This window comes from Protopterus annectens, chromosome 9.part0, assembly GCF_019279795.1.
Source record: "Protopterus annectens isolate FY-2018-M chromosome 9.part0, PAN1.0, whole genome shotgun sequence".
NCBI lineage: Eukaryota > Metazoa > Chordata > Ceratodontiformes > Protopteridae > Protopterus > Protopterus annectens.
Window position 1 is genome coordinate 968,009,913 of NC_056743.1, and position 12,393 is coordinate 968,022,305.

Below are 12,393 nucleotides of genomic sequence, written 5' to 3' on the forward strand. Positions count from 1 at the left end.
TGTAACTTTTTATGTTGTGTAAAATAAAGGACCCCCTACTCTTTTTTGAAATGTGATATTTTATATCCATGTGAGCTGCCATCAATTCAAGCAGATGTGATCTTGGTTTAACATCTCATCTAAGGATGACACAGCCAGGAGTTCACTCCCTAATGCTGCACTGCAGTGTCAACAATTTGAAAATTAATTTAATCATCTGGATTGGGTATAGAACCCACAGCTTTCTGATCTTCCAGCACCAAAGGCCAGTGTGCTACCTGTTCAGCCACTGACATCCTCACAGCAGCGAGCCAGATGACTCCTCTACCTGCAGCCAGTTGCCCTATTTGCTATGCTGACATGCTAATGGAAACTTCTCAGGCAGGAGAGATCCCTTTGGACAATTAATTCCTGAATGGAGTCCCCATTGAGCTCAGCTGCTAGTGGTAAGAGTGGGATGGTAAGGAGCCAACCAGCCTATCCTGTTCCCTGGTGGAGCACCCTCCTCCACTGAGGTGGATCTTCTGTGCTCCATTATAGTTGCCATCCAAGGGTTCCTCATGGCTGACAGCATAACTACACTTAGCAGCACAAGCTTGGTAGATGCCTAGTGCTCCCATTAGGCTTCACCTATGTGGTGAGGTACAGCCACCTCTTTCTCTCCCTGGATGGATAAGCAGTCACTGGCTGCATTCATTCCAGTCCTCCCCTGCCAGCTCCTACAGGTGCATATGCTGTTATATGAACTCTGGTCACCTGTGAGATGATATTCCTCTGGGACACAGAATGGCTAATAGAATACAAAAATACTTTGTCCCTTGCAGCATCTGGTTTACTGTTACACCAGTTTTGTTTATTTCATTTTGTAATTGTTTGCTTGTCTACCTCTCATCTATTTGGTCCATTTATTACTCCCGATGGACTCTGACTGAGTCCGGGGATAAGCTCACTGATTCCACCATACTGAATTGTACCAGACTGCTGGAAATCTGAAGATCCTGTGACTTTTTTATTCCCCAATCTTCAGCTCACTGGCTTGCCCATTCAGGATGACAGTAGGGCTCAAACTCTTACTGGGGCAGGACACTAACAGTCTGCTTGTTCTTCCAGTTTGAACTCATCAGCTGTATCCCTCTAAATAAAAAGTGTTTGTTAGTAAGGAGTGGAACAAGCAGAAGGTCAGGTGGACCGATATATCCCGTAGCCCTGCAGTAGCACTATGATACTTTATAATGCTGGACTTCACGGGGAAAATGCATGCATTCTACAGCTCACAATGTCACTGGAAATGCATAGCAAAAGCATCACTAGGCCTTTCCTGCAGGGGATATATCTGCTCCTGAACAGATGTTGCTAATGCAACACCCTGATGATGCCACCTCCCATCCCTCAGGATGGGTGAGCTGACTTCAGCTGCACAGTCCCTTGCCTGGCCCATCCAGATCCCACCTTGGTCATACTTAAGGTTTATCCCTCTGCACCATGGGTCTGGGCATGGTTTGTTTTTAAACAGGAAACATCTTTATTAAATTACAGTAGAGCCCTGTTTGTCCGACCTTCAGTTATCCGACAGTCCATTTTATCCGGCAGAAAGTGAACACCATTGAGTGCATGCACTCCTCCTGTACATAGTTTTACCATGTGCTTGCGTGCTAGCCAACACGTGTGCTTTGACTTCGCCATTGTTCAGACTGTACTGTATTTTAGTGTACTGCATTTTTCTACAATCTGCTTTAGAAAATGTGAATGAAAAGCGAAAGAAAATGATTCTTACACTTGACCAGAAACATGATGCATTAAAAACGATAGACAAAGGTGAGTCAATGCAAACCGTTCCCTCTGATTTAGGCATTGGAAGAGTAACTGTTGGTGACTGGAAACAAAACAGAGGTGAACTAGAAAAGTGGGGTTCTACTCTAGCTTCAAAGGAAGGACTTCAGAAGAGAAAAACAACGAGAAAATCTGAGTACATGAAAGTGAGTGAAGCGTAGTTTTTGTGATTTACCCAACAAAAAGAGAAAGGTACACCTATATCGGGCCCCATTTGAAGGAGAAGCCAAAAACATATTTTGTTAGTTACATCAGTTTGCTCACCTAGTATCTCCAACAGACCTGTCTAAATCTTTAAAATCTGCCAACTCATTACACTCCCAGAAAATATGTTCCAAGCTATCTCTTTCCTCCCCATCACGCTTCCAACATTTGCTGACTAACTGAGGAAAAATTCTTTGGAGTCTACTTGGGGTATAAAATACTTATGTAAACACCTCCAAGCAAAGATCCGAAATCTTCCAGACTTTGTTGCATATTTGGGAGAGATACATGTATCCCACTATCTTTGGGAATTGCTTATCGAATTCCTCTTTTCAAATCATTTTAACCTTCTCTGATTCTTATAGTTATGCATTATTTTATATGCTCTACCAATTATTCCTTTTTTAACAGCAACTTCTGTTCCAGATTTTACTAAAAACTCTACCAGTGCTGTTTTTTCATTTAGAACCCCCCTATTTCTTTCTCTTTGCCTATACTCTGATATCAATTCTTGATAGGGAAGACTATCTTTAATCTGCACTCCAAATAAGATCTTAGCATCTTCCCATTCTATTAACTTTCCCTCTCTAGTTATTTGTGCCTAACACCTTGGTTCCTTTGACAGTTTTCTCCAATAAATTCCAGCCTCCTCTTTTCTATTGTCTACATCCCTAATTGCAGCCATCCCTATCAGCAGAATCTCCTTTCTTCATTCCCATGTTGGATTAGTTCTTAGAATACTTCTTGCTACTTTATGAATATAATATTCTATGTGATTATTGTTATTCTCCTTAAAGGTCTGTATCCAAAATCCCAGTCTCTCCTTGTTTCTTGAGCTTCACCCCTGTTTCATAATCATCTCTTTCAACCCTGAATTATAGTTTTCTGATGGTGCTTTGTATAGAAGCCTTAACTGTGTTGCTTTGAAATACCACTTCAAATCGGGTAATCCCAATCCGGCTTGTTGTAGGTAGGCTGTATGAACCACCTTCCCTTCATCCACAGCTCTGGTGGCTGACTCAAAGAAGTTGACCAAGTTGAGCAGGCATGATCTACCTTTCACAAAACCAAACTGTGTGGGATCTAGAGTTTGGAGATTCCCTATATCCTTGTTTATTAGGTCCACGATGATGCGTTCTATAGCTTTGCATATCAGACTTGTCAGGCTGATGGGGCTATAGTTCCCAGGGTCTGTAGTTGATACTCCTTTGTGGAGAGGGATGATGCAGCAGTGTGCCATTCTCTAGGGACAAAGCCTGAGGTGAGGCTGTGATTGAGCAGGGCACACAGGTGAGGTGCCAGTTCACTCTGTAGTTCATGTAGAACTCGGCCAGGGATATTGTCAGGTCCGATAGAAGCTGTATTCTTGGCCTTGGGACAGTGCTGTTTTAACCTGTGCAGCAGTAATACTGGGTGCCTGCCAATCTACTGGTATTGTGATTGGTCCTTTGGGGGGGGAAGAGGGGTAAAGTTGGAATCTGTCAGCCAGTATATTGGCAATATCTGTTGGCTCAGTATAGGAGGTACCTTTGTGCAGTAGCTCAGATTAAATCTGGGTGTTGCTGTGGAGATTCTTTACATAACTATGGAAGGCCTTGTGGTAGTCTTTACTATCTGCTGCAATTCTGTTTTCATAGCTAGCTTTAGAAGATTTGATGAGGGATCTCAACTTTTTGTTGAGGCTGATACGGGAGTTCTTCCAGTCTTGGGACTTCACCTTATTCTGTATCAGTTTCCTCCTTCTGTTGTAGAGTTTGTTTATGGCAGGGGACCACCAGATTGGCTTCCTTGTTTGGATGAGAGTGTCTTGGTTCTATTGGGTATGGTGAGATCTCTACATTTGTGTACGTGTTCGTACAGTGCATTGGTGTATGATTTGGCAGTCATGCAACTATTCTTCATTTACATGGGTGCCGTGAAGTTTGCCACCTCTGTTTTTAGGAGCCCAAAGTTAGCTTTGGAGAAGTTTTTCATGGTGGTTACCTTTGTGGGGGGGGGGGGTGGATTTCCAAGGTGATTAGTTTGTGGTCAGATCTAACCAGGCAGGAGTTGACTATTGGTTTAGAGCAATGGTTGCCCGTGTTAGTAATGACCAGGTCAAGGATGTTGCTACCTCTAGTGGGGCTAAGAATGAGCTGGTCCAGGGTATTGGAATTAATGAATGCCAGGAATTATTGGGTAAGTGTATTGGTACATGAGACGTTTTCCAAGTTAATGGAAAGGAAGTTGAAGTCGCCCAGTATGAGAGTGTTAAGTTGGACCCTAATATTCTCCAGGGTGCTTAGGAATGTAGAGTGTGAGTCTTGGGACATGGTTGGGGACCTATAGCAGGCTACGACTTGAATCACTGTTTTACCCAATGTTAGCTGCACCTGAAGTGTCTCTGATGTGTTATGTTGGGCTACCAGTCTGGGGGTGTGCACATTCTTTATGACTATGGAAACACCACCACCTTTGGAGCTTCGGTCCAGGTTCTGGGGATGAAAGGTGTGGAATGAGTTATAGCCTGGTAGTGCAGGGGTGCTTTCTGCTGCCTTGAACCAGGTCTCTGTTAGAGCACAAATGTCGATGTTCTCCATTTTAAGGAGTGCTTTGAGCGAGTACATTTTGAGATTTATTTTCATAAATTTCTTTACAAATGCACTATTCTTTGTTTTATTTTCCCTTCTAGGCCCCCCAGACATAGCTTCACTGTTGTAAATGAAATTCCAGTCCCCAACTATAAGCACTATTCTTTGCTGTAAGCTGATTATTTCTCCCAGAATTTTCTTAAGCTCCGGTATAGCAGTTTTCTGTGGAATATAAAAACATGCCAGTGTAATCCTCCTTCCTTGCCAGTAGCCCCCTAGTACTACAAATCTAACATTATTTTATTTTTTGTCCTCTTCTATCACTATTGGAACTCATATTGCAATTAATACAAGTACTTCTCTCTTCATATGCCCCAGATATTCCTCTGAATAACTATTCTGGAAACCTTTTCTTTATCAAGCTCACAGGTTCAGTTCTTTCCAAGTGCGTCTGCTGTAACGTAACTATTTGCACTGTACATTTTTAATGTACTTAAGTACTCTTTATTTTAGTATTTATCTGTGAGACCATTAACGTATAAGGACATTACAGAAAGCATCATATTCTGGAAAAATTATTATTCCTACTTTTGTGTAACAGCTTTTTTGTTAAATGTCTTGTTCCAGCTTTTGTGTTACATGCATGTACTATTTGGCAGGTTAATCTTTTATACAGTTGTTTCTTGTCAGGTCTTACAGAACGTTTGTTTGAGGGTTTCCAATAAAACAAAAAATACAAACACACCCCCAGTGCCCCCTAAAACCTATAACTTAATAGTAACACACAACTCTATACAACTTCAAATATTGAAGTTTTACCCTCCTAATGGGAACAAATGTTCCAAACTGACAGCCCCCCCAACACACACACACACACACACACACACACACACACACACACACACACACACACACACACACACACACACACACACTTCAGATAATCCAAAAGAAAGGTTATCCATGCTAAGACACATGGTATAGCCTGTGGTTCAATTAAGTGCTGTTTGGCTATGTCTCATCTTTATAGCTGTCTCAGCTAGGAAAGCACTTGAATGCTATCAGAAAACATTTTATCCAAGCCATTTCCCTTCAGCAGATTGTCTGCTAGAGATATGAGAACCAGACACAAAACTGTTTAGTAGAAAAAAAATTTAATACTCAATATTCTTTTCATTTACTTGCTTTCTCTTAAAAACTTGTTAATAGATTAAGCTAATGGCCTTAACTCAGTCATTCCCCTATGCAAGAATGAAAAATAAACACACCATTTTTTTCTTTTGTCATGTTCTTTTAACCAGATTATTTTGTTTACATTGCAGTGCCTACATTTCTTGAAACCGAACAAGGAGAAAGAGAGAAGACGGGAGAAAGAAACCAAAAGAAAAAAAAAACAGGAGCAGCTATTTATATTAGTACCCCCATTATACCTAAAATAACTAAAACAAATTACCCTTATAACATGCAAAGAAAATCATGCAATTTTTAAATAGTACTATTAAGAGAAATTTTTGTTTTACTTGCAGTTTACTTTCTACCTCCTCTAACCCCTCCTGAGTATTTTTCCAAACATTAATGACATGAAGTAGGGCATATGCTTTAGAGTCCCCTACAAATTTAACAAAGTTCAAGAAAGTACAGTATTTCCAGATTTTCTTGTTCTGTTCCTGTTCACCTGCATCTCTCAAACCCTGTCTCTGCTTCATTTCCAACATACTCTTGATTCTTCTAGTCATGCTCTTGTGCTTTTTTCTCTCTCTATCTCTCTCTCTCTCTTTCAAGCATTTTCTGTTGAAATACTGGAAAAGGTTTCACCAACACAGCCTGTGGTCTTTATTACCAGAAGAACAAGAAGCAGAATCCCTTTCTGTTTCGCAGCTCACTCTTTGTTGGACAAACTTTTGTATTTCTTCCTTAGCATGTACTTCATCAAAAACTGATTTTGTTCCTCCAAGGAAAATATTTTGAAGATAGCTGGGTACAGCAGTCTGAATCTCATGCTTGATTCCAGACATTCCCTGAATAATGGAATAACTTTACTCTTCTGCCTGGTGTACAATGAGTAGTCATTCTCCATAACCATTCTGCTGTCTCCCACTTTCAGTACTTTGTCCTTCTGCCACAGTTTTGTCAGAATCAATTCCTTCTGCTGGTAAGATTGTATCTTTACTATTCAAGATCTAGGTTGTTTTCTAATGGCCAGGTTTCGAGCATACACATAATGTGCCCTTTCAATTAAAAATTCCTGTTGTGAAATACCAGTCCATTTGCTTATTTGTGCTTTTATAAAATTAATTCAGTCTTTCCCTTCTAGCTTCTCTGGTACAGCAGAAGAATCTCTGGTTTTCCCTACTTTGTCCTCTAATTCTATTGTTTTTTGAAACATCTCTTTTTATGCAGTCTCATGTTCAGCTAGCCTTTTCTTCATTTTGACCTCTGAGTTTAGAAGTTGTTATAACCTTATCTGAATACCTGTTTAAAGCTTCTTCCATTTTTTCTCACCTTTTCTTGTTTGATTTGATATTCTCCGTTAGTGTTTCATTTATTTTAGTCAGGTCTGTGTGCAGTTGCCTTATAGTTTCATCTAGGTTACTGGAAGTCATGTCTGTAGCTTGCATTGCTTTTTGCTTAACAGCTGTGTTTTTTCCCAGTCAGTGTTTTTTCATCGCCTTTTGTAGCTGATTTTCCTTCAGGTCATCTGTATTTTTTTCGTGGGATCCAGGCAATCCACTTACTGGACAGTTACTAAAATTTACCCAGAAATCTAGGTCCACTGGCTTTCTCTGCTAAGTTTCTGTTTTTACACTGAGAGAGCTAGAATTAAGCTGTTAACTCTATACAGCTGTCCTGGAAGTCTGGACTAAGCATTGGTTTTGTCTGTTTCTGCATTACAGACTTCATGACTTATGTTAGCTGACCATACAAAGGTATGCACTAAAGTACTGAATTATTGGGTTGAAGCAAAGGAAAACATCAGTGTATTTTTACTAATGTGTCTGTAGTGACTGAAAACCTCTAAAATGCAGCTCAATACAACTGTGGGGAAAAGTTGTGTAAGTAGTGCACCTGTGGCCATTTTGTAGTGTATGAGGAAACTTTTTCTAGCAATGGTCACCACTTTTCTGGGGTTTGTTGCGAGTCATAATTCTATGCAAGATCTTCCTGCCACCAGACCCATGGAGGTACTTATTGTGCTGGAGCAATGATGTGCTTTGTTCCAAATGCTCTTGTTACAGTTTTGTTCAGCAGCACTGTCTTAATTGTGGAGTGACCCCCAAAATGACATCCCACTAAGACGCACTGTACTATTATTCCATATAGATACATCTACTGTAAGCTCTTTATCTGGGAATACCAAAATACATTTTAGAAGTTGCATGTAAGGGAGAAAGAATTATGCTTTGTATGACACAGTAATGTCTGCATCTGTCATCCTCAAGGCCTTTTGTATAAATCTTAAAATCTGAATCAAAACCAATTCAGTTTACAAACATATTGGCATCTCCCAAAGAAAATGTACTTAGTTAACTGACCTTTGAATCTTGTTACATTAATTATCCCTATTTCATGTGTTACCTTTAATGGCTACAAGTATGCTCTTGTTTATTTTACAAGTATGAAAACTACGAACCAAAATTGTGGAACTTTGGATGCCACCTTTACAGTGCTTTTTCTTCCTAGTCCAGTCCTCTCTGTAAATGTGGCTAACCCAGTTAAAGTAAATAAACAAGTGAGGCCAATGTTATGAATGTAGGGAAGGTCCATACTGTAACTTATTACTACATGTTTTGACTTGAGCTCAGTGTTGTCCAGTTCACAGACACTTTCATGTAAGATGTGTTCACAGAGCCAGGGTCTTGCTCATAAATTAGAGTAACACTCTGGTAAGGAGTATCATTGGGTGATAAGTGTTTTATTCATTAATACTAGGATGAATCCATTCACACGGTCTTAAATAAGACGAGTCACAGTGTCCATTACAAATTGGAAAAAAATAGCTGCTTCTTGTTGTCAAGAGTTCAGGGTTTGATTCCTTCCACCTCCTTTTTTCTACTGCTGACTCCAAACAAGTTACTTAACCAGACATTGCTCCTGGATCGCTCCAGGAAAAAATAGGCTTACCTGGTTAAATAGATAAAATTAAAAAAAAATCCAAATCACCCAAATGTCTCTTGCATCATGTAGAATGTTTCATTGTGCAATGATTTTAAGTATGTTTTTATTAAGACAATGAGAATGACTAGTATTCTAATATGTTTACAGTACACTACAACATTCAAAGAAAACTAGTACTATTGACTGGTGTTGGCTGTATCCCGTAGGAATAATGTCTACATGATCTCTGCTTATCCTTCCTGAAGGTGTGGCCATCTCATTATTTTTCTCTTATTTTAATTGGCTTACAACTGTACATATTCTAATATGTTTTAAAGTGCATCTATACAAAACAAAGGTAAAACAAATTTCTTTAGCTTGATTTAAATTTCTCCTTCCAGAAAGCCGAAAAAAGTCCAAACAAAACAAAAAGTTCAGATATGGACAGTGCTTAAAGATGCCACCACCTCATCACAGTTGCCGTCCAAAAATGGTTCATACTACAGTCGATCAGAGGAAGGTCTTAGAATACTTGAAAAAGTATTCACTTTAAATCATTCACTGAAGAACCATCTTCATGGAGATGTAAGTTTTTGTTATTACACTTTTTACTCTCCTTCTTGTTCAAAATGTCTTTTCATTAAGGTTTCAATGTGTAACAGAAACATTGTTGCTCAGGTCTGTACACAGAATGATGATTTTCTCCCTCCTATTTAAAAGGATGTGTCCCTTAACTTTGTGTCTGTGTTCATTGTAATGAAAACATTTGTCCTTAAGCTAACTTAAACAATCAAAATCTTTTTAGGTGGAGTTCAGATATAAAACTGTAAAACATAAACAAGTAGTTCTATGCTCTTCCAATTCATTGATCAAGACTTAACATTTTTAAGTGCAGCATGCTTCTGTAATGAGTGGTTCCTTCCCAGAAGTACAAATATATTCCATAAGATTCCTTGCATCCGGTTCTTTTCTATTCACTGTGCCTAGTGGAAAAGGATTTGAATTTTAATGGATCAATATGGTCAAAAATTTTAAATTCTGTATGGATTTTTTTATCTTATTTTCATGCTATATTCATGTTTAAAACTTTTCTTAGTGTCTCACCACAAGACTACTACAACTAACACAGTCCCCACAGCACCCATGACACACAGCAACACCAGTGTCTCACCCACCAAGCCCATAAGGCTTAACATTCAAAAAACAAATTTTCATGTCATTGGAGACTCAATAGTGGGGCACACAGATTTCCCACTCACCAGGTTGGACAAAGAGAAAGTCATGGTCAGTTGCCTCTCCGATGCCAGGATTTGTAAGATCACACATGCACTTAGGTCTCTCAGCAACAAGTACCATTATGACTGTGTCATACTTCATGTTGATGTGAACGACCTGAGACATACCTCACTTTACTATATGAAGACAAACATGGTTGAACTCTCTGAGTATGTGTCCCAGGCAGGTATGTCCCTAGCCTTGGGCAGCATACTACCCTCACCTAGAATGATGCCACAGTATGATTTTCAATAATTGGCTTAGTTTTTGGTGTCATTCAAAGAGGTTCCAGTTCCTGTCAGCCTGGGAAGCCATGGTCGACAAATCTCGCTGCTTTGCCAGAGACTGTTTGCACCTGACACCTCTAGGCTTTTGGCTGCTGGCAAAGGCTCTTGCCTCCCCCATAGTGTCTTTTTTAGGCAAGGTCACAAAAACATTACTGACATGAAATTAACCAATCGGAGAACAAAAGAAGTGTCATGCTGCTAAATGCTAGGAGTTTAAACTAAAAACTACACTCCCTGGAAGTGCTTCTATCACTAGAAGATGTAGATGTAGAAGATTCACAAGTGTATATATGATCCTCCATTTAGACCTATTGTGGCAGCTAGGGGATCTAAGACGGAACCATTAGCTGCCTATATTGACCACCATAGTAAATCCATTTTTATAAATACTGATCACATTCTCAGGGACTCGTGGCATTGTCTCAAGATGTTATGAGATGTGGGTCCTTTAGATAATGTGATTTTTTTTTTTTTTTTTTTTTGGCTATAGATGTGGTCAATCTTTTTTCTGTGATTCCCCATGACGATGGGATTAAAGCGTTTGAGAAGTGCCTTTTTGCCTCTGGTAATTTACCTAATGAGAAAGTTAATTTCTTAACCAGGTTGATGGAAGTTGTGCTGGAGAACAATTTCCTATTTTTTGAAGGTGAATATTATTGTCAAGTTACAGGAGTTGCGATGGGGGCAAAATGTGCCCCTGTTTTTGCAAACCTAGTTTTGCTAAAATGGGAGAATAGGTTAGGTTTTAAATCTAGGTTTATGTCCAAAATCCTTAAATACCGGAGATTTTTGGATGATATTTTGGTCTTGTGGATGGGGAACTGAAACAGAAATCAACAAATTTTTATTGTTTTTGAATAATAATACAAGCTTTTTAACCTTCACTCACAGAATTAACACCAATGAGATTGATTATTTAGACATTCTTTTGAGGAAAAAAGATGAATTGTTGACTTCCACTATTTACAGGAAACCGACCCATTCCAATGGGCTGTTACACTTTGATAGTTGTCACCCCCCATTAGAAACGGGGGGGTAGTAAAGGGTCAGATGTGTAGATATTCAAGGTTGATTAGTGACAACAGTGATTTTAGGAATGAGATATACACATTCATTAGGATGTTTATGAATAGGGGTTACCCCCTAAAAATGTTATTGAAGATTAAGAAGGAGATATATAGTAAAAGATCTACTGTTTTTTGTCCTATTCTGTCTGGTGAGGTCAGCCCAATTAATGATGTTATGCGACCTGTCAAGAAGAACAAGGTTATGGTGTTGAACTATAACTAGGACTGTCCCCAGTTATTAACTACTTTGAACTTTGCTTGGGACAGTAGTTTTGACACAGAACTCAAACAAAAATTGGGAGACAAACCACATATTGTGTACAGTAGAGGTAGGAATTTAAAGGATATTTTGGAAAGGAATACTGCAGGATCTAAGGGACGTTATAGGTCCTGGATGTACAAATGTGACTGCTGTAGCCACTGTAAATACATCAATGATGGTCCTTGTGTGGCAGTTGAGGGCTACCATCGAACCCTTGAATGTCCAGGAAGGAGTACTTGCACTACAACAAATATTGTTTATATAGCAGCTTGTAGTACATGCTCTGCATTCTACGTGGGGAAAACCATACATAGATTAAAGGATAGAATTGCCGAGCATGTGAGGGACATCAAAAACAAGAAAAATAGTAGTGCATTGTACAATCATTCAGTATGTTGTTCAAACTTTAAAAGATTTTTGTTTTTTATAATTGACAGGGTTGAAATGAATGAAAGGGGTGGTAATTTTAAAATTGCTCTTGAGTTATGTGAAACAAGGTGGCAATTGAGACTGAATGCCAAACATTTTCCAAGGATCAATGACAATATTTCTGTTGCCCCAATTTTGAAGCAGAGGTCTTTTAACATATAGATGTCAGGAAGGAGATGTAAATGCAATTTGCTTATTGTTGTATTTTGGTTTTATATTTGGTGTGTGTGATCAATAGTTAAGCTAATTATATGATTTTTAGTGACATTTTAATAATTCATTCAATGGTTCTTGGTGTTCAATACTTATTTTAATTTAGGCAGCAGTCAATTAGATATTTGTGATGTCCTAGGATTTTAATATAAAAAGGAAGTGATGTTGATGACTGTGATGAA

The 12,393-nt window shown here is 39.0% G+C and overlaps 1 protein-coding gene across 1 annotated transcript in view; it reads left to right on the plus strand.

Moving 5' to 3' along the window:
- The window catches only part of SLC39A5 (solute carrier family 39 member 5), a 411,070-nt gene that overhangs the window by 94,366 nt on the left and 304,311 nt on the right, over positions 1-12,393 (plus strand). Inside the window, exon 3 of the mRNA XM_044083712.1 lies at positions 9,080-9,263. Coding sequence (XP_043939647.1) covers positions 9,080-9,263 — 184 coding nt within the window. The remainder of the gene's footprint in view (positions 1-9,079; positions 9,264-12,393) is intronic.